The 27,310-nt window shown below is 42.2% G+C and overlaps 1 protein-coding gene across 2 annotated transcripts; it reads left to right on the plus strand.

Moving 5' to 3' along the window:
• Positions 1-647: 647 nt before the first annotated feature.
• On the plus strand, positions 648-23,418 carry IWS1 (interacts with SUPT6H, CTD assembly factor 1). Of its 2 annotated transcripts, XM_075201727.1 has the most exons (15): positions 648-841; positions 3,525-3,637; positions 4,062-5,691; positions 6,478-6,670; positions 7,384-7,441; positions 8,481-8,581; positions 13,042-13,192; positions 13,816-13,898; positions 16,489-16,618; positions 17,397-17,514; positions 21,135-21,246; positions 21,681-21,737; positions 21,960-22,071; positions 22,315-22,444; positions 22,993-23,081. In XM_075201727.1, exons 1-14 carry the CDS (start codon positions 808-810, stop codon positions 22,441-22,443), a joined length of 3,021 nt encoding a protein of 1,006 aa, XP_075057828.1. In that variant the 5' UTR covers positions 648-807; the 3' UTR covers position 22,444; positions 22,993-23,081. The 2 variants fall into 2 exon arrangements, with proteins under 2 accessions (XP_075057828.1, XP_075057827.1); XM_075201726.1 differs by lacking the exon at positions 22,315-22,444 and having other exon boundaries at positions 649-841; positions 22,993-23,418.
• The last annotated feature ends 3,892 nt before the right edge of the window (positions 23,419-27,310 follow it).

The raw sequence follows: 27,310 nt of genomic DNA on the forward strand, positions 1-27,310 counted from the left end.
CGTTGGCAGACCTTGCCCTCTCACCTCTAGCTGTACTTTGAGCTCAGAGTTACTGCGCTTATTGTTTACTGTACTGTACTGTCACACATCGTATTGTAATTTTGTTTGTCCCTGTACGGCGCTATGGACACCTAGTGGCGCCCTATAAATAAAAATTAATAATAATAAAAAAAAATAATATTCCCTTCATGTCCCAGTCTGACACTGCCCACTTTAACTTGCCCCCCACCCTAGAATGCACTCTGTTCTACACTAAGGATCTGCGCCACATTTTTCATTTGGGACTGGCAGTGGGCGGAAGTCCCCCAGGACTATGGCTGGAAGCTAGTGGCAATTGTGTGGCCATAGAGCACTACGTCAGGTGTAGCGATGGAAGATAGCTTGAGGTGATTTGTGGATTGAGAATGGAAACAGACCACCTTGGACGGCAGTTGATGTGGGTCAGTAGCAATATCCACCGACATACTCGTATGTATGAGCTGTAAATATATGTAACCTGGTGTTACAGGACTGTGCAACATTTATGAGTCTAGAATACAACAATACGCGTCTCTCATTTCCCGCCTCGCAGCTTTCCGCATCACGTGACCAGTATGTGACGTCATGACCCAGCCTCTTCTCCTCTACTGACCCTCTCCGTAATCAGTCTAGCGCGCAGGCGCATCCCGGTTTAGTCGCGGCCTAGTACTTTCCTTATTGCGCTATACGGGAAAGTAGAGCTACTGGGAGAGTACGATTGCTCCCCCCTCCCCCTGAGCAACGCGATTCGGGGGGTCTATAGTGCTGAAGGCTTGTTAAAGCCAAGCCATGGAGGCCGACTATTACAGCCCAGAGCACTCAGGTAAATAACCGGTGCTGGGGGGCGGAGTACCATATCACGCGGGGCATTACACTGTATGGCCGGCTGTGTGCTGCTAGAGCGCCTGTAGTACGGGAATATCACTGTGACACGCAGTGATCATACATTGCTAGGCACCAGCAGCTGCTTCTCCAAAACAGCAAATCTCTAAGCTCCTGCAGTGGGGCCAGGTGTAGTCCTCACACAGGTAGATGTACAGACGTGTGATACAATACAAATGGTCACTTTAAGCTCTAAGAAAAGGGAACTCCGAGGCTTCTATTTTTGTGTCCTATTGATTTATATAATGTTCAGATTCCTGCCCCTAATATTTGAAATCTGTCACCATTATAAGCAAACTTATGATTTGGTGTCAGTTAGTTTGATGGCAGGCACCCAGCTGCGTATTTATGTGCTGATGTGTTTTTATGATTTATGAATGATATATTTACTTAGCGTTTTACTATTGGTAATTTTTTGTGTTGGTATTACGGTACATTGTATGATTGCTGTAGTTCTCAGCCAGGAAAGTGTTTATCAGAATAAACAGTACTGAAATTCCACTGGAAAATGTTTTTGGTTTTTTATTACAGTAAGTTCTACATTTGATGTGCTTTAGTTGTGCACTGCTGCAAAATCATTGAAGATGTTGCCTGCCTATCTGAATGAGATACCAAAGCAACCTCTTTACGTTATCTGTTTTACCTGCAGTTTCATTTCAGACGCCTATAGTACTTTTATATATGGCTTACTACAGTCAGCAAACACACTAATAGGTTATGCTTTTATTTGCTAATCTTATGTTTTTGGATATACATTGTGAATGAAGTAAAACCCCAATAAGAGAAGATCCCTTGAATTCCAAGTTGTGCTTTAAAGGGACAGTCAAAGTGATAGACTGCTTGATAAAATGTCTTTCTTGACATATGCAAAAAGTAGTTTTATATTGTATGTATACATATTTTGGGGTTCACTTCAGTTTAGTTCATTGCTGTGATGATCCTTGTTTGGTGTGGTTTGCAAGCAGTCATTTACTGCAGAATATTTGCCAATTATCAGAAGTCATTTGGTGGCCATCTTTCTGCACTCGGTGCAACATTCAGTTCCTACAATGCGATTTGTTCAGTGCATAAGTTTTACTTTCGTAGTATCCAAGATTTCTTTAATTTATTTGTTTTTATTTTAGAGTCAATAGCCGTAGTAAATTGTCTTTTAAAGCTGCACTACTTTACAACCTCCTATTCAGATGAGCTTTGCTGCCTACATGGTTTATTGCCTATATGGTTTGTTATATAAGTGCATTTGTATATAGGGCATTATTGTTTTTGTTGGAGACTGACAATATCTACTGTTTCCCTTGGGTTTTTTTTTTCCCGTTTTTTTTTTCTATACCCTTTATAAAACCTACTACTTGTGAAAACCTGATAAAAGGTGGTAGTGCCCCTTTGAAGTTGAACCTTTATTGTGTTATTTGTATGTGCCACAGCAGTTCTTTAATTTAAGACTTTGCTAAGTGAATAGTCCTATGAGGTTCTTTCTGTGGCAGAGATTTACTAAAGGCATACATCTTTCCCCAGCTTGATAGATCTGTGTTTATGTAACAGTCAATCACGTTAGCATAAATAGTGCATTTTTAATTGCGTTCATAATCTGACTAGCTGCAAGGTGCCGTAGTAGCATCATGAGTGGTTATCTTTGCTTCTCTGTTACCACAAGCAAAAATAAGCAAAGTTTTCATTACTGTAATTGCCTATTTTGTGTGTATAAACACAGCACCTGGGGCTACTAAGAACCTAGGGGCTAATTGAATTGGCCCCTTAGAGTGCGTGATGTGAATAACATGCTTTACTGGGAACAGTTTATATAGTCAAAAATGTTACATAAGAAGGCTTTCCTAGTAATCTGGTGGCGGCTAGTGAGAAAATGTAACACATGATTTCCTTTGTAAACTGGGGTAGTTTGGTAGCTCTGTGCATTTCACTCTCTATTACAGTAGCTTCGCTTTGTAATTGGCTAGAACCCCCAGTTTACATGTGCCATTTTTTTTGGGATCCAATAAAATGTATTGCATATGTGATAATTGGGGGCTTCCAAAACAGATTCTGGAACCTCATTTGGGATTCCAACCCACATGTTATGCACCCCTTCTTTAATATAAATATATATGAAACCAAAAATATATATTTTCACTGAGGGATAAGAGCTGGGAAAATGAGAGCAGTTTCTACAGGGCTGCAAGTGTGTCATGACTGGCTTAAATGTAAACTTGGTCCAACACCCCATGTGACAATCACTGAGTTGTATCTTATTTCCCTCTACGTAGTTCAATGCAATATTTTTATTTTAAATAAGCATCTATTAGAACCACAGGGTCAGATCCCTTGCACCCAGCCTTTGGGACTTAGGTGGTAAGACATGTTTTGTCTGTTTGAATGTGTTCCTATGCACTATCTTAGTCTTGCTTACTGTTTAGAGAACTGGAGAATACACTTAAACGGGTAAGGGGGACATTCAGTGTCTGCTACATGGCAGAGGTGCCAGGGGAGGGGGACCTCATGGCTCTATTGAGATGCTACATGCTTGGATTTCAGGCAATAAAATGAAGAAAGTAATCTTATGTTGTACTGGTATAGCTAATAACTGCTGATATTTGGGCTAAACATACTGAACTACCTTCTTGTTGCAGACGATGGGGGTGCAACCCCTGTTCAAGATGAGCGGGACTCTGGTTCTGATGATGAGGGAAATGATAATGAACTGCATGGATCAGGTGATGAAAGTCCAGCACATCGATATGAGGTATGGATATGTATCATGATGCTAAATTTCTGATTTATTTATCTTAATAGTATGTACCCTTACCTTTGGGCCATATATGCTACAGTAACATTTTCTGTTTCAGAACTGGTATTTTTGTTTGGGGTCTTTTTTTATTTCCCCATTTTTACTCCACATGTTTAATCCTGTTGATCATGGTCACACTATGATGATCATGTATGGCATTGGAAAAGTGTTTGGGCTTGCATTGACAGCTCGAACGTCCAGTGACTGACTAGGATACCTTTTTGCTGTGTTTCTAAGCAGGCTTTGTTTATATAATACATTCTGGGGGAATTTGTTTACCGTGTGTGCTAAATAATCCTGATATTTAAAAAAAATAGAAAATTATCACTACGTCATTTGCGATTATCATATTTTCCTGGGTCAATTATTTTTATTTCAGAATGACAATAGTGATGCTGAAGAAGACACGAAAGGCAGAGGCAGTGGGTCAGATAATGAAGTCAATGATTCAGACGATAATGAACATAAGGGGCGAAACTCCAGTGATGTGGAGAATGATAGTTTTAATCGCAATGCCAGTGACTCTGAGACTGAAGGAGCCCATAATCACGTTGCCAGTGATTCAGAAGATGAGGCACCCAGACAAAAGGACAGTGACGATGATGGTACTCCTATTAAAGGAGCAGTGAGTGACTCTGAAGAAGAGGTACGATCTAGACATTCAGCCAGCGATTCTGATGAGGATAGGCCTACTAAAGGAAACGGTAACGACTCTGAAGATGAAGCTCAAGGTAAACATGAAGCCAGTGACTATGAAGATGAAGCTCGAGCCAACTATGTTAATAGTGACTCAGAAGATGAGGCTCCTGCCAAGCGTGTGGCCAGTGACTCGGAAGATGAGGCACCTACCAAGCGCGGGGCCAGTGACTCGGAAGACGAGGCACCTACCAAGCGTGTGGCCAGTGACTCGGAAGACGAGGCGCCTACCAAGCGCGTGGCCAGTGACTCGGAAGACGAGGCGCCTACCAAGCGCGTGGCCAGTGACTCGGAAGACGAGGCGCCTACCAAGCGCGTGGCCAGTGACTCGGAAGACGAGGCGCCTGCCAAGCTCGTGGCCAGTGACTCTGAAGACGAGGCGCCTGCCAAGCGCGTGGCCAGTGACTCTGAAGACGAGGCGCCTGCCAAGCGCGTGGCCAGTGACTCTGAAGACGAGGCGCCTGCCAAGCGCGTGGCCAGTGACTCTGAAGACGAGGCGCCTGCCAAGCGCGTGGCCAGTGACTCTGAAGACGAGGCGCCTACCAAGCGCGGGGCCAGTGACTCGGAAGACGAGGCGCCTGCCAAGCGCGTGGCCAGTGACTCTGAAGACGAGGCGCCTGCCAAGCGCGTGGCCAGTGACTCTGAAGACGAGGCGCCTGCCAAGCGCGTGGCCAGTGACTCTGAAGACGAGGCGCCTGCCAAGCGCGTGGCCAGTGACTCTGAAGACGAGACGCCTGCCAAGCGCGTGGCCAGTGACTCTGAAGACGAGACGCCTGCCAAGCGCGTGGCCAGTGACTCTGAAGACGAGGCCCCTGCCAAGCGCGTGGCCAGTGAGTCTGAAGACGAGGCCCCTGCCAAACGGGCGGCCAGTGACTCTGAAGATGAGACCCCTGTTAAGCGCATAGCTAGACGACCCAACAGTGGATTAGATGATATTCCCAAAAAAGAAGCCAGTGCCTCAGATGATGAATCGTCTGCTAAGCGACTGGCTAATTCTGATGATGAGCGCCCCTCCATACCAGTGCACAGTGACTCTGAAGATGATACACCTGCTAAAGAAGCAGCCCACAATTCAGAGGATGAATTTCCAAGGATGAAAAGAAAAATTTTATCAGATGATAGCGATGATGAAAAGGAAAAAAAAACAACCAAGAAAAAGAAGTTGCTACGGCGCAGCTCCAGGAGTGATGATAGTGGAAACGAGAGTCCAAAAAAAGGAAAAGCTTCAGACAGTGAAGAAGAAGGTGACAAGAAAGTGTCAAAAAGAAAAAACATTCTTTCTGATAGTGAAGATGAGACAGCTGATAAGCCAGGTATTAAAATACAGAACACTATGTCTTAGTCTTGTACAAGTTGTGTCAATGACCTTGAAACATTGATTGCAAATGTTATGACTGCAAAAATTCATACAAATATGTTTAAAAAAAAAAAGTTAATGGATGCTTGTTTACTGCCACATACTATAATTTGTATTTATTTCTTTCAATGAAAATACACATTGAAGCACCCAGTTTTAAGTATAGTGGTATCTTTCTTGAAGTAGCCTGCTGGTCAGCGACCAGGTTAAAACCATAATAAGCAGCACCATTGCAAGTGTATACAGTGTAATATGGAGGACCTTTATTAAAACCGGTGTAGGGTTCACCTGTGCAAAATAATGATTCTCACAGATAAATGTCACTTATTTCTCTATAGGCTCCCTTGGTTTTGGACCAATATTTATAGTTTATTAAAAAACGTTTTACATGGTTATAAATGCACCATGGTGTGTCATGTGGTTTAGGTTTGTGCGGCCAAAGGCAAGAAGCGCTTTTTGCGTTCACTTAAGACTGTATGTCTGTATTGAGGAAAAACTCCACCCACTTGTGTCACATGACTCGTTTTGAAAGTGCTCCATGATGCAATACATAACTGCCAGTAAAGGTAAAACACACCAGGGTACAAGGATCCCGTCATAATAGCAACCTGGTCGTCTTTTAGTGCCAAATAAAGATTCCCTGGTCATTGATGGAACCCATCGTATGGGGAAAATGAGATCAATGAGCCTTGTTGGTTGTTGGACATGCTCAGTCCCTGATCATTCTGCATCTATCACACAGGCAGTAAAAAGAGCCGGATCCTCTCAGATGGGGATGACTCTGACAGTGACATGGATTCCAAGAAAACGCCCCCGAAGAGGAAGACAGTGTCTTCTGACAGCGAAGGAGAGGATGAGGCGAAAACCACGGAAGAACCAAAGAATGCAGAGAAGAAGCTGTTTGGTAGTGACAGTGAATCTGGAAATGAGGAGGAGTAAGTTGTTTCAAAATTTTTGCTGTAAAAAATGTTCAGTATTACTTGAGTAACATTATGTAGAATAGATGGGTCATTGGTATGGATAATCAGCTAATGTGCTAGCTCTAATATCTGTGTTTTGTCCTGCCTGTCAAAAATATCTTTGGTAATACAGTATAATAGATTTATTCTGTATAATATGAGGAAAATAAGAACAATATCTATTTGAAATACACCCAAATGGGTTAGTGCATATAGAACATTTTCTCATAGAATTAGTAAAGATTATTATTGAACATGTAATGTAACACTAATTTATTTTACATTTTATGGTTTATATATGAACATTTCAAGTTTGGGGTTCAGAGGACCTTTTAATACGTGCAGTGTTTTTTTCCCCCTCTTAATTTACTGTAAACATGGTAATTCTCAAGTTGTATAGATATACATAAAACTGCTTAACATAAAGCAATAGCTACATCACCACATGCCATCGCATACTTTTTCTATTTCTAATGATTGCGTGGCTTTTTTTTTCAAAGTTATAACATTTCCCTTGCTCAAAAGTGAGATGATTTAGCATAGCACAAGAATAAGAACCCTTCACTATAATTTAGTGCCATAATAGTCTTATGACAGAAATCCCTATGTGACAGAATTCAAACCTTTTTTTTACTATATTGTGATGTATGTTTGTTCAAGTAAATATTTGCTCTGATTTTGTTCCTCAGAAATCTTATTGCAGATATTTTTGGAGAATCTGGTGATGAAGAGGAAGAGGAGTTTACGGTAAGATAAGTTTGGTTGTGGTATACTGGTTTACAATTTACTATTGAATTGGTGTCTACAAGTTAATGTATAATGCACCCTTTAAACTGATGTTGACTAATGTATGCTAAAAACTTTTCTAATCCACTCAGCTGGCTTGAGAATTCCCCAGCCTCAATTATATAACATTGACAAACAAGAAAAACCAAATCTCCTAGTTGCTAGTTTAAAAAGACAAAAAAACCAGTGAGAGTCAGTTCCTTATGGATGGAGGTTGCAACTCCTTCCAATATTATTAAACCTAAAAAAAACAACACAATAAGGAGCACCAGTCACCTTGGTTATATGAAATAAAAATTAAACAATACACTCAGATTCCTGATAATCATTAAGAAACATTTATTTAACATAAAATCAATAAAATAAATTATGTATATAACTATATCGTTAGTACCTACAAACTTATTTAACATTTGTATCGCATATAAAATATGTACACAAATGTATATGATGATGAGGTTGTCCAAGATGGTAAGAACAATAATATACATACATACATACATACATACATACATACATACATACATACAGGGGTGGAGTGGCCAGCTCGCCATCCTCTCTAAATCACTCGCTATGTGATGGACTGTATGATAGCCACGTGTATGTAAATTCAAATATGCAGGCTGAAGTGTCCAAACTAATTAATCACGATCACCTGTGTATTGCTGCACATTATTTAAAGTTCAGCGGCACCTTTCTGAGCACATTGGAAAAGATCTGCAACTTTTACCTTTTTATCCTTTCGGACAAAAATACTGTTAAATTACTGTCTGTTCATTGCTCACTATGACGTTCTTTTGACTTTGTCAATATAATTTCTTAAGGTTAAAATAATTATCACTAACTATAAAATATATAAGTTGTGTATGAAGGCATCCAGTTGTTTGTAATTTCCTTGAAATCAGTCTAAATTGTTTAGTTGCAAAGGATGTTATCTAACGGGAGGAGATGGGTGTACAGGACTCATAGCGTTGCATGTTTTTTGTTTATTTTTTTACAGGGATTTAACCAAGAGGATTTGGATGGTGAAAAGACAGTGGCCAACAAGCAAGCAGCGGCTGCAGATTCGGACTCTGATGTTGATGTGAATTCTGGTAAAATGTAGGTTTCCCCCCTCCCCCCATTTGTTTTTTGTGCTTGGGCATGGTGGTTGAGCCACAGTACATAAAGAATTAAAAATTGCATTCATATATTTATGAACAACTGCCACCTTTTGTGGACTTTAGGTATTTGATATGGGTTTAAACATAGGGGCATTTTCCATTGAGTCGCATTCCCAGCTGAGTTTTAAATATTCCTAACAACTTTCTGACTATAGTATTCACAGTAGTACAAAACTGTAAGCATATGTCTTGCTCCCAACCACCATAATGTCATCTACACTGCCTCATTGTTTTTTCAGTTCACTATACTATTAGAGATTAGTGCGGAATCTCGGTTTCTCTTTCATCCTATAGAGGACACTGGAATCCCTGGGAAATAGTGTGGTTTAGGAGCTTGGATACTTTTAATTCCTAGAGGTCACAGGTTTTGCTTCTTTTGTCCCTCAGGGAAGGCCAGGAGTCATACCTCCAGAGGACAGGCCTGTAGAAGTCAGCAATTTTTCATTCTGAATAAAACCTTGTGTGACTTTTACCTTTCCTGCCTCTTTTACTTACCAGTAGCAGGTGCATTGCTGCAATCGTTACCTTGTTAAAAGGACAGTGGTCGACAAGGGAACATCACCCCAAGTAAAATACTTAACCTGTTCCAATTATAAAGCAAAACTTTCCAGTGGACTGCAGGATCCTAGGGAGATTTGTTCAGATTGTGAGGTAGGGGCCTTGGGTTAGCAGGCCCAAGGTATGGCACCTCCCCAGATGGAGGAACTGGTATGGGCAGCTACGCTTTCACAGTCTGTAACGGCACTTGTTCAGCTGCTCGCCTGTCCAGCAGAGATCCCACCACTTGTTGCGGCTCTCCCCTCTTCTCCCTTTCCATTAGTCTGTGGCGGTACTGGCATTGGCTGCAACTGATGCGGACATGGGCCCTGCTGGTCCTGCATCTTCTCCCTCTCTCCGGGGTCCTCCTAAAGTGGATCCTGCTTGGTCCTCGTCATTAGTTAGGGGCATGGACTGGTTGAATCAGTTCCTGGACTCGCCCAGACCTCTGGTGCCACGAAACAAGCGACAATGGTCCACTCATTCTCTCCTTTTGGCCTCCGATTCAAAGGGATCGATTGAGGTAGAGGGTAAGCTCCTCCAAGAATCTTACTTCTCAGATGGGGGACTTCAAGGAACCCTCCAGAAATCAGGGCACTAAGGATCTGGTACTGGCGGTTGGCAGGCCTTTTATCTTTTGGACTTAGAAGAACCTTGGTCGGCTGACCTGGGTCTCTTTAAATGCAGAAATAGACGGGTTGTTCGTTTCCTGCCATCGGCAGAACTTGCGGAAATAGTCTGCTTGGAAACAGCAGGATCATACATTTGTCATACCTCGCAGATTCCTTGCCCTTTTTTTCGCTGCAAGTGGAAGCACTGGCCTGCTGGTAACAGGTTCCAAAAGTTGATTCGCCTGTGGGTAGGTTGGCTCAGCATAATACACTTCCAGTGCCGGGTTCAGCGGCCCTTCAAGATGGCACCGACTGCAAGGTAGAGGGCTTTCTCAAGTCTATCTACATTGCGGCGGGCACCTCGCTCAGACCCATGCTGTTCACTGCATGGGTCGCTAGAGCGATGGAGACCTGGTACGACCAGCTGGTCGCATGTTTGCAAGACTCAGAACTTCTCCCCCTGGCTCTGCATTTGAAGGAGGCTGCGGGATACCTCTTTGAGGCGGCTTAAAACGCAGTCTCAATTTCATAATCAGTCTTGGCATCGGCGATTACGACCTGCAGGACCCTCTGGTTGCGGTTTTGGGATGCATAGTCGAAAAAGTCCCTTGAGTCTCTTTCCCTACTCAAGTTCAGTCTTCTTTGGTCCAGAATTAGCCAAAATCATCTGTTAGGCCACAGGAGGTAAGAGCACCTTCCTCCCAGTAAATGTTCCTAAACAATGGGTACCAAGGTTTGGGTCCTTTCGCCAGCCATTTTCGGGTTGTTCGTCAGTTCGACGTCAGTCATCCAGGAGCAGACCCTTTGCAGCCAAGGGCCACTCCCAGAGGGACAGAGCCTTTTACTCCACAAAGGCGTCCAGGGTCCAAGCTCCCAGATAAGCTTGCAGACCTGACGGGACCCCCCTTCTTTGCAGCTGCGTTAGGAGTTCCTGGCTTCCATCGGTATTTGAGATGCCTACCTCCATGTGCCCATCCGGGAGGACAATCGGTCCCTTCCCTGGCTTACTGTGGAGAACTCACATTATCAGTTCCGGGTGCTTTCTTTCGGCTTCTCCACGGAGCCAAGGGTCTTTACAAAGATCGTGGCAGTCATGGCCGTTCTGATACATTTCCTGGGGATGAGAATTGATCCTTACCTGAACAACCTACTGTTAAAGACAGGCTCCTCTGCATGCAGCTTCTGGGGCTAATGGTCTCCACCTTCGAGACACTCCCTCATGGGAGGTTCCATTCTTGCACCTTCCAGTGGGATCTCTTGAGCAAATGCTTGGGCTCCCCTCTCCACTTGGAGTACCAGATGATCCAGTTGTCACCCAAGTCATGTCTTTCCTTTTGTTGGTGGCTTGTGCAGGATCACTTGACGATGGGCAGGTCCTTTACCCTGTGGTTCTAGACTAGTGATGGCTAACCTGTGACAGTCCAGGTGTTGTGAAACTACAAGTCCCAGCATGCTCTGCCAGCTATCAGCTAGTTATCTACTGGCAAAGCATGCTGGGGCTTGTAGTCTCACAACACCTGGAGTGTCACAGGTTAGCCATCACTGTTCTAGACCATAATCGCCATTGATGTAGGCCTCCATGGCTGAGGTGCCATGGTACTTCGCCTCTGCTTTTAGGGCCATTGGTTGGCTCGAGAGGACTCTCTGCCGGTGAATGTTTTGGAATTAAAGGCTTTGTTGCTGGCTGTACAGGGAGCTCAGTTACTCCTCCAGGAGTCTCCGGTTCGACTCCAGTCCGACGGCTGTTGCATATGTCAACAGGCAGGGCGGTACCAGAAGTTCCGGAGCCATGTAAGTGGCTGCTCAGATATTGACTTGGGCAGAAGTCTTCGTCCCCAGACTACCTCAACAGACATACAGTACTGCCGGGGAAAGTTGTCTCTACATCCGGAGGTTTTTCAGTCGCTGATCTAGAAATTGGGAATACCCAACATAGACCTCATGGTGTCTCACCGAAGCTGCTGCCTTGCAGTTGCGGTGGACATCATGACCGTGCGGTGGGAGTTCCTCTTGGGATACCTGTTCCCTTCCATCCTGATAGCTTCCCTGAATTCTCCAGGCGGTCAGGCAAGGAGTGCTTTTGTTGATACTGATGACTCCCGATTGGCCCCGTAGAGTCTGGTATGCAGACATCCTAAACATGGCAATAGGTCCAGGTTTCATCTGCTTCATCGCGACAAATTAAATCAAAATACGTTTTATCAATTTATTGTTTTTTTCGTCCCTGGTTGCAAGTTTTTGGCTGCAGTATTTTGCATGCCCGGCTATCGGAGAGGTCCCTCCCTTAGGGTCTGCTTTAGAACGTCCCCTTCGTAACCGTGTCCCCCCAGATTGAATGAAAGAGAAAAGAGGATTTTTATACTTATGATAAATCCGTTTCTCTGATTCCATCTGGGGGACACTGCGTTCCCTTCTTCTGCTGTTTGGTCTTCTGCTGTTTGGTCTTCTGCTGTTTGGTCTTCTGCTGTTTGGTCTTCTGCTGTTTGGTCTTCTGCTGTTTGGTCTTCTGCTGTTTGGTCTTCTGCTGTTTGGTCTTAGGTTGTTTAACTATAAAGCCCCAAGGTAGGGCAGTCACACTAAGGAGCTACAGGGGGTTGCAGAGAGAAGTCTGTCAGCAAGTTAAATTAAACAATTAGTTAAGTGCCAACTCCATGCTCCCTTCATACAACCCCATGGTAGGTGAGTCCCCAAGATTTATTGGGAGTATAAAAATTCTCTCTTTTTATGTTTAAAAATGTCAGTTTTGGACATAAGGTTCTGCGCTCCGGTTTCTGAGCGTACTCTCCCTTAAGTGCCACCTTGAAATATCCCCAGCTTTTCCTGCGTCCCCATAGGATAAAAGCAAAAATGGGATTTTTATACTTGCATTAAATCCTTTTCACTGAGTCCAATGGTGGACACTGAACACTTATTAGTAAATACTGATGAGTCCCAGTAGGTATAGAAGGGGTGGAGCTTGAGTTTTTAGGAAGGAATTTTGAAAGTGGTGCAAGCTCATTTGCTCCATTCTATACCACAGCGCTTCCAGTATCTCCCCCCCCTTTCCTCCCCACCTTCTCATTGGACTTGGAGAACAGCATTTAATGCAAGTATTAAAGTCACATTTTCTCATTTAAGTGAAAAGAATTTAACTAAAGACTTAAACTTTGTTTTATGTGCAGCGACTCATTAGTATGCAAAGGTTAGTGGGAAATTTGTGTAGTTTTACCAATTTCATTGTGCATTCAATGCCTCTTCTCCCCCTGTTTAGGACCGATTTTAAATCGGACTTTGAAATGATGTTAGAGAGGAAGAAAACCATGAGTGGTAAGAGGCGGCGGAATCGGGATGGGGGCACTTTTATAAGTGACGCAGATGATGTAGTGAACGCAATGATCATGAAAATGACTGAGGCAGCAGAGGTGAGTTGGTTATTAGAAATCTATTTATGAAGTAGATATATCAACTCTTAGATATAGCTGTTTTTTTGTTGTGTTTCTGAACCCTTATTTGAATGAGTTCCTCCTTGTATTGTGTACTACTGAAATCCTCAGGGAAAAAGTTTTCATAGCATAAAGCAACATCCAATTCTTTCAAAAAGAATTCTAGGTCTGCCAGGACTGCAGTTCCAGTGCTATATCTAAGCTCTGTCCTTGGGTATAGTATAGAGATTTCACTTTCTTTTTTTACGACTTTCCACAAGATTTCCTAGATTAGTCAGTAGCCTGTTTAGCAGTTTTACTAGATACTTTAGGGGCATATTGAATTGGGCGCAAGGTGATGCAATATGTCTCTAGAACAGTCTGTGGAGACACATCGCATCAGAGTTTTTACTAAAATCGCTGCTCATTTTCCCTCACATCCTATAGAGATGTAAGGGGAAAATGAGCAGACCTTTCTGTACGTATTAACCGACAAGGTGCACAGTTGGACATCAAGGCCTCTGGCACCTTAGAGCTAACTGAATCTGTCCCTAAGCATTAAATATTTTTTTACCATTGATTTAGATTCACTGAATTTATTTTATTTTATTTTTTTGTTACAGGAGGATAGAAACCTCAACTCCAACAAGAAGCCAGCACTGAAGAAGTTAACCCTCCTCCCCACTGTAGTAATGCATCTCAAAAAGTAGGAATATTATTATTACCATTTATTTATATAGCGCCACTAATTCCACAGCGCTGTATAGAGAACTCATTCACATCCGTCCCTGCCCCATTGGAGCTTACAGTCTAAATTCCCTAACAGACACAGACAGACACACACAGACTAGGGTCAATTTATTAGCAGCTAATTAACCTACCAGTATGTTTTTGTAGTGTAGGAGGAAACCGGAGCACCTGGAGGAAACCCATGCAAACACAGGGAGAACATACAGACTCCACACAGATAAGGCCATCAGCATTGAAAAGTGCATAGAGATGTTACAGCTGTTAACTAATACTTTAGGTTTTCTAGTTAAGGGTGTTCACCTTCAACTCTATGGTGGGTTAAGCAGACAAGACACAAGGATGTAGAAACAGATCAGATGCATCACCTTGCTTTTAACTCACTATAGCAATTGCACTGTATATTTCTCCTTCCACTTTTGGGGACACTGCTAGCCCTGGTGTATAGAGTGTGGTGGAGTAGGCACTAATTCTAATTAAAACTCCCCTACTATATACCCTTTCACTGATAACTCTGCAGTGTTTTCTATTTTATTTAATAGGAAATACTTTTTCTGCTGGATACTGTGGTAAAATTCTTTAATATCATTTATTTAACCTTATTTACAGTATGGTTAAATCAATGAATGCACATATAAGCGTTTCTTCCCTTGTCTGCCACAGCTGTCTTTTTATTAAGATGGCTTCAGAGGGGGTCAGCTGGGGAGAAGTGAGGGCCCGGTTGCATCAAGTGATCAAGTTTTATCGATTGTGCCTTTCTAAACTGCATTTTGCGAGCTGTTGTAGCAATGAGAGCCCGGTCTCTTCCTCTGAAAGCTGGGGTGGGGGTTTCCACCCCAGCTGCAGAGTTCTGCATAAGAGACAGTGCTTGACCTCCGTTAAGCACAGCACTAGGACAAGAAGGGCAGGGTGACCTCTGTTGTGGACAGTGCCATGTTATTACTGGCCCAACAAGGGGACAGTGCCATTTTAATACTGGGCCAACGGGGAGCTGCTTTTCCTTCTTGAAGGGCTTTTGCTGACTGGAAAGCCCACCAGAACTTGCAGGCTTCTGATCACCTCAACTGTGACATAAGTTCCTCTCTCCTCATAAACTGGATAGCAGGTTTCTGTTCAACTTCTCTGAAGAAGATACGTAGACTCATTCAAATACAGTCAGACAACAACATGGCAGTGGCATATTTAAACCACCAGGGGAGCACCAGGAACCCTCTGGCGATTACGCAATTAGTTAATATATTACGCTGGAGGGAATGGTATGTCCCAGCGTTCACTAGTATTCTTCCAGGGGGTGGACAGTTGTGAGGCTAATTTCCTGAGCCGGCATGCCATTCATCCCAGGGAGTGGTCCCTCTATCCGACAGTCTTCACCCGGATTGTGGAGATAGTGTTAACTGGAGGCCTGAACCACAAAGTAGCTCTTAACTGTGTAAGAACAAGGGATCCAAAAACATTTCTAATTAACTCCAGGATGGTTCAATGGAAGTTCTGACTGGTGATCTCTTCCCTCCAATACCCATGCTTCCTTGAGTACTAAATAAGGCCAAGGGAAGAGGGTATCCCGGTAATTTTTGTAGCACCAGACTGAGAAGACTATCTAAATTGGGGCCCATTTTCCAACAAATAGTTTGGTTTGCTTTACTGTCGTGGCTGTTGAGACCATGTTTTTTAGAGCTACGGGACTATCAAAGAAGGTCATATAGACAATGATCAAGGCCAGGAAACCGGTCTTCTTAAAAAGTTACCATAGAGTGTGGAAAGCCTACATAGTCTGGTGTGAATGGAAAGGAGTAGACACCTGTAATTTAGCATGCGTTTTGTCCTTACAAGATGACACGAAATTGGTCTCTCAAGGTTTCTGCCCTCTCCATCTTCTTTGAGAAAGTTGGCAAATATTCATGGAGCCTCAGTTGAGCAGTTGTGTTGGGCAGTGACCTGGTCCTCCATACTTTTGCCAGGTTCTACAGATCAATGTCTTTGTTCCAAGAAGGCGACTTTGGGCCAAAAATTTTACGCATATATTTGTCTGAACGAACCCTCCCCTAGTGGCAGATTTTTAGGCAGTGGGAAAAGCCAAAAGAATTCTTGGTTGTATAGGAAGTAGAAGGGAGAGGGAGGATATATGATATATTGCCAATATATAGGTCAGTGGTATGACGTTTCAAAATTGCCTCTGACATTCCACAAACTGTCCATGGCATTTCTTACTCACTCATTAAACTGTTTAATATGCTTGAGATAGTGCCTGTCTGTCTGACTTGTAAATATATATGAATTTAGCCTTTCTGGTTTTAGGAATTGTGTGAATAACCGTTTTCTATATAAAAAATGTTATAAGCATTGCATAATATGCTGGTGCTATACAAATAATAATAATACATGTACATCTATGGTGTTAAAATAAAGATGAGCTTTAATATCTGTATTTAAGTGTGTCAAAGCAAAACATGGTGTCCACAACTTCATTTGTATGTTTATCTGCTTGACAGAATTGAAGTCTTAATTTGTTAGTTCATAAGTCTAAACTGTCTGACATTAATTTCCAACAGGCAAGATTTGAAAGAAACCTTCATTGACAGTGGTGTCATGTCTGCCATAAAAGAGTGGCTCACTCCCCTCCCTGATCGCAGCTTGCCTGCTCTAAAAATCAGAGAGGAGCTACTGAAGATACTACAAGAGGTAATATTACTCCAGCAATAAAAATAGACCAACTTCTCATATTCTTCGTCTTGGTGGACAAAATGGCTAAAATAAGGCTGAATTTTTTGTGCAGAGCAAGAACCTCTGGAGTGCTTAGCACTCCCCAAGCCTAAGTTTTATTATATACATTGCAGCAGCGACAAATTTGTCCTAAATGTGGTGAAGGTACAGCTTCATCTGGCACCTCCTGTGGGAATATCCCAGAATACAGAGCTTAATGTAAAATGTTGTTTTATTAGAACTGATCTCTCTGCTCCCCTGCTGGCCTCCCGGGGTATTTATATTTGGGTTAATATTAGAGACTTGTTCATATAACAACCCAGCAATATATAGTAAAATTGCTTACGTTGGCCTAAAGCATTGGTTAACGACATTATTGGACACATGAGATTTTATTGCACAAGTAGAAATACTGTAGTAAAATATGAATGCATCGAGACCAGGTGGATTCACCCTATGCAATTGGTTGAGTGGAGACCCCATCTGTTTGGCACTCAAGAGAACTCAGTCACTTTACATGTAACCTGTTGTATGATACATTTATGCAAGATATAATCCCTGTTCTTAGTGGTTTATGCTTTAGAATGGAAATATAAGATGTGCAATCTCTTGTCCTGTTATCCCCACTGATATATTGGTTATAATTACAGTGAGATGGGTTTATTGGTTTGTTTGTTTTTATCCTTTTCCTCTGTCATATTTTTACATTTTTTTCCTGTTCTGCTTAATAGGTTTTGTTTTTGCTTTTTACCCCTAGCTTCCCAGTGTGAGCCAGGAGACTTTAAAACACAGCGGCATTGGCAGAGCAGTTATGTATTTGTACAAGCATCCCAAAGAGTCACGACCGAACAAGGATATTGCTGGCAAGCTAATCAGTACGTATATTAGCTTTATCTGCATGCTGTCCAGGATCAACATAGATTTTATATATTTTTTTCCCTTTCCGTCGGCTATCTGGTGGGCAGTGACTAATAGCACTAGGGAGATGGCATCTTCAAGAAATAAAAAAAAATAAAAAAATAATCTATTGGCTTTTCAAAGGGGGAGGAGGGGGTGTATGAACATTGTCTGACCTGTATTCTGTTTAATGACTCTGCCAAATTTTACTGAAAGGAAACAAGTCCTAGGCTTTGCCCAACAGGGGGGAGTGCAAACTTTCCACCATTTGCAGTCCTCTTATGCTATCACACATCATCAGGGAATCAGATAAAGTGGATAGCTCCTGGGGAAAGTGTTTGACTGACCAATCTAGTTTAGACTTGTTGAGCCTTTGTTCCATTAATTGTGATCTGACTGTATAGAGGAGAGTCAGTTGCCCCTTACTGCTGAGCCTCAGATGGTGCTACGAGTGTTCTTGGTGAAGTACATTTTTATCTGGAGGCAGAGAGTGTCAGTGGTGCTTTTGCCCTTTTTAATGACTGCTCTCCATTGTACTGAGGTTGCAGCTCTGGTGTTACAGGAAAGGTGTTGGTCATTGCATGGGCCAAGGAAGCCCTGTGACATCCACTGCCTGCTGGGCTATGCACTGATACGAGGGGTAACCCTTTATGTACAGTGCCTAGTTGCTGCCTCTCTTGGTAGCTTTCCTCTTGGCCAAATTCTTATAGTAGCTCTTTTATGCTTTGGTCATCATGCACCCAAATGTGGAATGGACCCATTATATTATCTTTGTTATGTGTAGGTAGGACAGTTCTATTTGTGTCATCTTGGATCTCCGGATCCCAAAAGTCGTAAAGTTCCAAGATCGTGTCTTCGAATGTCAGTGGAGTGGCAAAGGCAAACTGCTCAATTCATTATAACGAACATATTCTGCAATTTATAAGCAGGTCTTTTCCCTTTTCTCATACATCTATTGAGGGACACTGGAACCATGGGGTACAAGGATGCAGGAACCTGGGCACTTTTAGGAAAACTTGATGAGTTGTACCTCCTCCCCCTTCTATATCCCACATTAGGAAGGTGTCAGTTGCTTCAAAGTGCCCATAGAAGCAGGGTACTTTTGTAAACTGTGCTGCCTATGACAGCTGATGGTTAATGCCTAATTTCTTCATTTTAGAAATTGTTGCTTTTAATTTTGGTCAGGCTGCTCACATACTTTGAGCACATTACGGGGGGAACCTCTTACCCCTGCTCACTAATCCGAGCTCCAGAAAGTGGGACCCGTGACTAGCGTTGCTGGTAATATGCGCAGATCCTTGGAGTTGCTGTTGGCATAGTGTTACAAGCTATAACAAAGAAGCAGTCTGCATGACGGGCACTTTGCTCAGCTGGAATCTCCTGTGCCAAGTGCTTGTGTTCTTCTAATCAAGAACCACTGGTTCAAGACCACTTAGGATTCCTGGGTGAGGGGAATCACAATTGAGGTTACATCTTAGATCTTTTGAAACCCCCTGATGGTGTTTAACTACAGGTTTTCCCATAAACAATTTGAATGGCCCCTAGTAAGGTCTTTCTCTTTAATCGTTGCTCTCCTTGGGAGTGATCATCCTTTTCCCAGAACATCAGCATTTTTCTATACCAAAACCTAGACAGTACACTCAGACCAATTTTGAAAATGAAAGACTTGAACCTCCATCTTCAAGTTGCTGAGATCAGTAATAAACAGCATGGAGACTAACACGTTTCTGGTGTCCAATGACCCTTATTTATATGTACCAATCTGGGAGTGACACCAGTGTCTCCTCAGATTTGCAGTCCAATCTCGGCATTATCAATTCTGGACTCTTCCCTTTGGCTTATCAAGGATGTCAAGAATCTTGAGAGCCAGTGGAGTAAATATTCCATATTTGGACATCCTTCTTATTAATGCAGATTCTTCTGCACTTCTCCAGGATCACTCGCCAATGATGACCGGAATTTTAGAATGGCACGGTAACTCTTAATTTACCAAAAATATTGTCTAGTTTCCGCCCAGAGGTTGGAAGCGCGGGACCCTGCAGTACCGTATTCAGGGAAGGTGATTCCCTCAGGAATGAAATTGTGCAAATAATGTTTTGGAGCTAAAAAAAAACACCATAGAGTTTGGAAGATCACATCTCTTTGTGAGAAGAAAGGTCTGCCTACATGTTCCTTTAAATTGCAGAGATTGCTTCAGTTTTTACAGGAGGACTAAAGAATGATTTAACTTAGTTCCTTAAACATGCAGGTTTCAACTATGTCATTCTTTTGTCAGAGAAGATTGGCGCTAGTCATGAAGACTGGTCTTCTAGCCTTTTCCATAGCGAGAAGACTCTCGGAGCCAGGGTCTCTCTTGCTAATCTCCTTTTTATTGTCTTTCGTGGTGACAGGGTGATTTTAGATAGTAAGCACTCATTCCATGCAAAGGTGGTATCAAGATTTCATCTAAATGAATATATATTCATCCCTAGACTCCGATTTGAGCGATCTTCAGATGTAGAGATTATTTTCCTTTCCTTGTGCCCAGAGGAAGGAGCTTAGGTTTTCCTTTTAAGTGCTCAATCTCTTGCACGCCCCTCTATACCGCATGCTTCCTTTGTCTCCAAATGGACTTTGAGAAAGGGATATAATGTGAATACAATCAGATTGAAGCAGATCTTGGATCGAGATGGGGAAGGTGGTGATGCGGTTGTAGTCAACCCAACTCGTGAAGCTTGAAGGCAAAATGGAAGAGAGAGATAGGGCTGTTGTTGGGGAGAGGGGCAGGGTTTGATTGTTTGAGTATGGAGAGACTAGATGTTCTTTGAATGAAGAGGAAAAGTACCAGAGGAGAAGACTAGGTTGAAGTGGTTATGTGGGAGTTGGCAGCAGTAGAACAGGATCGGATGAGATGAGAAGACAGGTGGAAGTAGGGGAGGAAGAGGGAACAGTGAAGATTATGTCCATAGTAAATGGGGAAAGGGGGGGATAGGCCAAAGGGTGAAGAAGGGTGTGGTTATGGAAGTCTGGGGAAGGGAGACAAAAGAGAGGAGATGTCATGATGAATGAACTCTATTTTGAAGGTAAAGTGGGTGGCAAAGTAAACTGCCATGAGGGAGGAAGCAGGAGCAGAGCAGGGAGTTGAAGGTGTTGAAAAGGTAACAGGAATTGGAGTATTGTGAGGGACTTAGAGATTTGAAGTAGTTCTGTTTAGAGCGAGAATGAGCACAGAACTGTAGGAGGTGAGAAAATTCATTTGAAGTGGAGGAAGTCCTCATGGAAGTGCGATTTCCTAGAGAAAGGCTGGGCTGTGAGAACTTTTTTGTAGATAGTGGGTCAGTTTAAAAAGGGACGATTGTGATGAGGTCCATCGTAGGCTGATACTGACAGCGAGGGCTGAATTAAGTGTGCTATTATAAAGTTGTAAATACATAGCTGTTCACCACACCGACATTGTGCCTTCTTTGCAAAGAGCAAGGTATTGTCAGAATCAGAAGTGATGCCTGCAGTGTGATGCAGGTACTGCACTTTCAAAGGACCTTTAGAGAGCATGCAAGCATAGAAGATTGTACCGTGTCATTCTAGCTGTTACTGCATTTTGTAAATTTCATACCTTCAGATGAATGGTCACGGCCTATTTTTGGATTGAGCTCCAACTTCAAAGGGATGACCAGAGAGGAGAGAGAGCAGAGGGATCTGGAACAGATGCCACAGCGCAGAAGATTGAGCAGGTAAAAATGACCCATTAGCACAACTCGGAGTAAGTTTTTGTCTTGGGAGATGTTGCTTAACTGGCAGCATACATGTCATTAAAGTAGAAATATTAAATTTGCAAAAGACTACATACATTTTTACCAAAATCATCTTAATGTAAGACAACCAGTTGTTTGCATTTCTTTTAAATGTTTAAAAAACAAAAACTTGTAAACTTTGAGAGCAACACTCAGCACATTCATATAAGTTTGGTAGAAGCAATTTTAGTGAAGGAAATGAAGTGTTAATTTTGTACTTGAGTAAGGAATATCAATAAACTTGTTCACAAAAACATATCTGTTTCAGGCACATACGCTTTTAATTAGTGTATTTTTAAAATAGGAAATAAAAATTCAAAAATGTATTTTCAGTGTTTGTTTTGATGATCCTTTTTGTACCCTTTGTGCTTTAGTTCTGGAGGACAGACACCACGCAGGGACCTGGAAAAAGTGTTGACCGGGGAAGAGAAGTATGTACTGCTGCATCCTTTTAGTGTTATTTTATTACTTCGTAATTATTTTATGATCCCATGGAATGTCAGGTCTTCTGCACTTAGAGGATTGGAGGCATGTGGATGGAAAACACTGGATAGTCAAGATAGTTAAAGGCAGTTTTATTTATTTTCAATGTTAATTTAGCTTAGGCTGCAGTTTGGCTTAAGCTGACATCACCTTTTTTTTTTTTTTTTTAGGGCACTACGACCAGGTGACCCAGGTTTCTGTGCTCGTGCTCGTGTTCCACTACCTTCCAACAAAGATTATGTGGTCCGTCCAAAGTGGAATGTGGAGATGGAGTCATCTCGGGTAAGTTTTTGCTGAATGTATCCAGTGACGACATTTAACTGTTGTCATGTTGTTGTTTTTCTTTCTCATAACCATTCTCCTCAATTTTACTTTAGTTTGAGTATTTTGGTTTCAGTTTGAGTTGGGATTATGATTTCTATGTAAATGTTTTTCCATTCACATTTCTTTACGACCTTCTGTGCCCTTCCTTTCCTCCTCCTTTTTCTCTGTTCTGTTGCGTAATACGGTGGGATCCTGGTTCAGTTTGGAGGTACTCGGAAAGGCGTAACACGTCTGGAGAAGCACAAAAGACGTTTTGCTGAGCAGAAAAGACTCACTAAAACCACTCGTGCCGTCAAATTCAGCATTGAGGGGAACAGGATGCCCCTTTGATGTAGGGGTTTCTGCCTGAAGTGTCCTCACTTAACCCCTCTTAGTGTGAGAAGACAATGGGTGTGCTCTGCATGCACCTTATTCTGCTTCTCAAGTATGATCCTTTCTCACTAACATTACTACTTTAAGCTGTTGAATTTTATGCTTGAGGCAAAATAATGCACCCAAATTAACAGCCAAAAAGCCTGTAGATAATGGTTACAAAACCATTCTGTTTATTTGACAGTGATGCTCATTAGTCAGATTTCAGGCTTACATGCACAACTGTTAACCATTTTCCATACTACTAAACTTTGCTTTCCTATGTAATGATGTGCAACCTGTAAATATTGACGTAACCACAACGTGTGTGTTGACTTTGGGTATTTTCAAGTAGATCTGCAGATTGTCGCTAGTATCGCATGCACTACAGGTTGCAGTAAGGAGGTGCTTACTTGCATGTTCTTTTGAAAAATCAGTTTTGTTGTAGTCAATGTTGCCTTTTGGTTGCAAAATGTAAAAACCCACTTTCAAGTTCTACTCCTTTTTTTTTTTTTCTCTCTTTTTTAGTACCAGGGAAGCACAAAGAAAGGTGTGAGCCGATTGGACAAACAAATGAGGAAGTTCACAGACATTCGTAAGAAGAGCCGCTCATCCCATGCTGTTAAAATCAGCATAGAGGGGAATAAGATGCCATTGTGACACGCACTGCTCCTTCCACAGTATCTAGATAGTGATGGAACTCTCAATGAGCTAATCTTGTTGCTATCATTTAATTGGACTCTTATGAGCCTTTTGCAATAGTTTTAAAGTATCCCCCTTGTAAATGTGTTCTATGCCTTGCAGGAAGACCTGGTCCCCCTGCTTACCCAGTTAATGCCTCTCACTGGCCCTTTTTTGGACTGTATTTAATGCTGTTGTTTGTACAGATCAATTTCTCTTCGCACCCTCCGTGTCTGAATTTTGGACAATAAAATTCTATCTTGGTTTTTCTAACCCTGTTTCAAGACTGTTCAGAGCTTTGCCTGTCTTTAAATCCGAAAGATGGGTTCCAATATAAACAGAAAAAAAGGCTTGAAAGGTATGTGTGATTTATAGAAATCCCATTAAAGTTTTGGATAAGTGTATAGGGCCTAGACCTAGTTGTTCTGAAAATAACTGGTGGATAGTGATGATGAAGGGTCACTCGCACAGCCTGATTCTATCATGATATTATTGGACTGGTGATGATAATAAATGGAGCTTCGGGTAGAATAGGTTGAACAGCATTGAATTGAGGAGGTGCACCTATATCTTCCATGCTGTTGGCTCTTCCAACTCAGACTTAGGTTAGAATCAGGTTTGCCAACTCTGACATGAAAAACAAGCAACCGCTTAGTGTAAAACAAGCCCAAACCAATCCTAAAAACCCAACTTACAGGGGACTGTCCTTTTCTATAACACTAATTTCTACACTGAATCTCCATTTAGAAAACCTTTATAAACACGAGGACACATTTATACACTGATGTGGCAAATGAAAAAGCAAATGCTGTAATTTAGGACACTGGTATGTCTATACCACACAGCCCCATGATATAACAGTATAAAATAGGGCTCTGAAAGCAGACTTCTGACATGAGCAGCTTACTGAATGGGAGGGGAGGGTGTTATTTAGCAGTGTTACCTGCTATAAGTGCAGCGATCGTGTGTCTGTCACAGCACTTATTTCAGTAGGTTGCTGTAGATCCGTCTTCCTGTGATTTATTCCACGTCCTCCTCTGACTCCGCCCACCCACAAAGCGCCACTTCATTGGAGGAATTCGCTGCACAACCCGCCCACAAAAAAAACCTGAATGCACCAATCAAAAATGGTAACGGGGAAAAAAAAAAACAATTATGCAGTCTGAGGACTTTGAGAACGTGTCCAAGCCCAAAAACAAGCTACCCGCGGCAGTGGAAAAAAACCTGCAACTTCACAAAAAAAGAAGCCCAATTCTGCTTGTTATAAGCTTAGAATGCCACTGGATTAGGGGAACCCTCCTGGGTTAGTGAGGGACAGTGCGATTTCTTCCATGCCATCTGTTTAGATAGGAGGGTGACTATAGAGCTTTAAAAAAGGAGGTCCATGTCTGCCTCCTAATCAAAATTAGATTTGGCTAGTGTCATGCCAGGGGTGTATGCACTTAGTGGGAGGAGTCAGTTTTACTTTGTCTATCCTTCGACTGACCTATACCTCAGTTGTGTATTCCCCAATGACAAATGAGTCAAGGATTTTACTGTGAGTACAAAAAATATTTCTCCTTCATTCACTCTGGGGGACACTGCTACCATGGGGTTGTATGAGGGCGCATGGAGTTGGCACTTAAATAGTTAACAACAAAGTTTGCTGCTGACTCCTCCCCTCTGCAATCCCACAGACCTCCGTTTTGTTCAAGTGCCCAAGGAGATGGCCTGCGTTTAATCCTGCTTAGCAGTACTTGCTGCTTAGGTTTAGATTTTATTATTTTTATTAGATTATTGGTATGAGCGTAGGTGAGGATGGATGTATTTAACATTTTTTTCCTCACAGGTTTCAAAATGGAGCAATGCTCCGTTTTCCTTTCAAAAAAAAAAATAGAAGAATAAGAATATTTAAAAAGAAAGCTCAGTGTGGTGTTTATTGATCAAGAGCAGTGACAGCGCTAAGCGACTGTAACTGCACTGTCCCGACGGGTCCGGCGCTGCCACAGGCAGAGAGTGCCGCACTCCATCCGAGGACCGGACATACTGGGAAATACCAAGTCCCCCGCTGAGGCGGAGGGGGGACTTGGATCTCATAGAGCCCTAGGAAGGATCCCGAATGGGCATTGATACAGGAGCACAACGCAGTGTGGCAGCCTGAGCTGATGGAGGCTTTCTATGGGCGTTTGAACCATCAGACAGCGGGGAGTGAGTGAGAGATTCTCCGGCTGTCAGTGGTACGCCCCGGAGCGGGAGATATTCGCACCTTTCCCTGTCATTGCAGTCGGACTTCAGAGGCACCTCAGAGAGTTCTACTGCTGCTGGCTTCTCTCACAATTCCTCCTTGTGTCAGCTAAGTACCCCATAGGGGATATATATTTAAAAAAAAAAAGAAAACACCAGTGCTGGGAGTGTAAAGGAGACCCCCCCCCTGCTGATTGGTACACTCCAAAGGCGGGAAAATTCAGCTACAGTTTACCTCAGAGGACTCCTGACTGAAATGATGGAGAATCCATCTGCTGCTGGCTTCACTTCATTGACAATTGCAGTAAGTACCACAGTTGTTTTGTGATATAAGTCAGCAGAGTTATATTTATATATATATATATATATATATGTGTTTTATGTGTTTACAAAAGGCATATAGGGTTATAATTAGACTCTATATGCACTTAGGTGATTTTATACAATATCTTCCACTTTTACATTATTATTACCACAGATATTAATATTACTGTTTTGAGGCTATTGGAGTCAGAACTAGTAATTATTTTACTGTACTTTTCTGTGTGAAAGTTGCCTAATCTGTATTTAAAAAAAAATAAAAAAATGTCTGATAAGAACAAGAATTCTTGTGCAGAATTTTTTACCTGTTCACAATACCTGTCAAATTATCTGTGGGGTAAAGAGACCAGGGGGTAAATGTATGAAGCTCCGGGTTCTTCAACACCCGCGAGTTTAGCGTCTTCAGCGCTTAAATTTAAAGCGCTGAAGACGCCGAACTCGCGGGTGTTGAAGAACCCGGAGCTTCATACATTTACCCCCAGGGGGCTATTTGTGCACAGTGTGAAACTGTCTAAAGCAGGGGTAGGCAACCTGCGGCTCTCCAGGTGTTGTGAAACTACAAATCCCAGCATGCTTTGCCAGTAGATAACCAGCAGTTAGGTGGCAAGGCATGCTGGGATTTGTAGTTTCACAACACCTGGAGAGCCGCAGGTTGCCTACCCCTGCTCTAAAGCATCTACATACCCCACTAGGGAATAACTAGTTAATGAGGCTCCTTGTGGTAATAGAGAGAAGACTGTGTATCTATAATAAAAAAGCCTAGCGGCGTGTGTTAGTCTGTGTGTGGGAAAAAAAAACAAGCTGCAGCGCCACCTGCTGGGCGGAGTTATACACTGACCTACTAAATTCTTAGCATTATCTAATATATAAAAGTAAAAGCCTAGCGGCGTGTGTTTGTGGAAAAAACTCTTTTCTCAGAAAGGGCTCATCCAATTGACCTGAAATTTGGTATACTGTCATTAGTTGACAAAAAAATTAGAATAGTGAAGTCGGTTAACTTCCATCATCCCCCCTTCCCCCCCGTGGGAGGGCTAGTAAATGCTAAATTTACGAGTTGAGGGGTCAAACTCATTTTCGTGAGGTAATTTTACCTCATGAACACACATTAAAAAGGGCGCTTGCGTCGGGAAGTAACGCTCTTCCCCTGAGGAGGCCTGGGCTAGGCCCAAATGCATGACAAGAACCTTTTTTAGACCTTAAGTAGCTTGATTTGACTAGAATGCATGAGTATCATGCATGGGTTAACTTGTGTATGTATGTGTGTGTGTGTGTGTGTATATATATATATATATATATATATATATATATATATATATATATATATATATATATATATATATATTTATTCTCTACATACAGTTTTATTATAGAAGGATCTAAAGTTAATGGAGACAGTATTTTGCATGCATGTTCAGTCAATGATTATGAGACATAATTTTATTCAGAGTTTAGTTTCCATACTGTTTTAGCCAGGGCATTTTAGGCATTAGCTAGGGTCAAAACAAACGTGGTTATACTATTATCTCTGTGCTGTGATTGTTTATGGCCTGTCTGTTTCTTTTTAAATAATAACATATAAAAACTGAGGAGGAGCATGGTTATTTTCTGATAGAACTGCTCC

This window comes from Mixophyes fleayi, chromosome 3, assembly GCF_038048845.1.
Source record: "Mixophyes fleayi isolate aMixFle1 chromosome 3, aMixFle1.hap1, whole genome shotgun sequence".
In the NCBI taxonomy this organism is placed as follows: Eukaryota; Metazoa; Chordata; class Amphibia; order Anura; family Limnodynastidae; genus Mixophyes; species Mixophyes fleayi.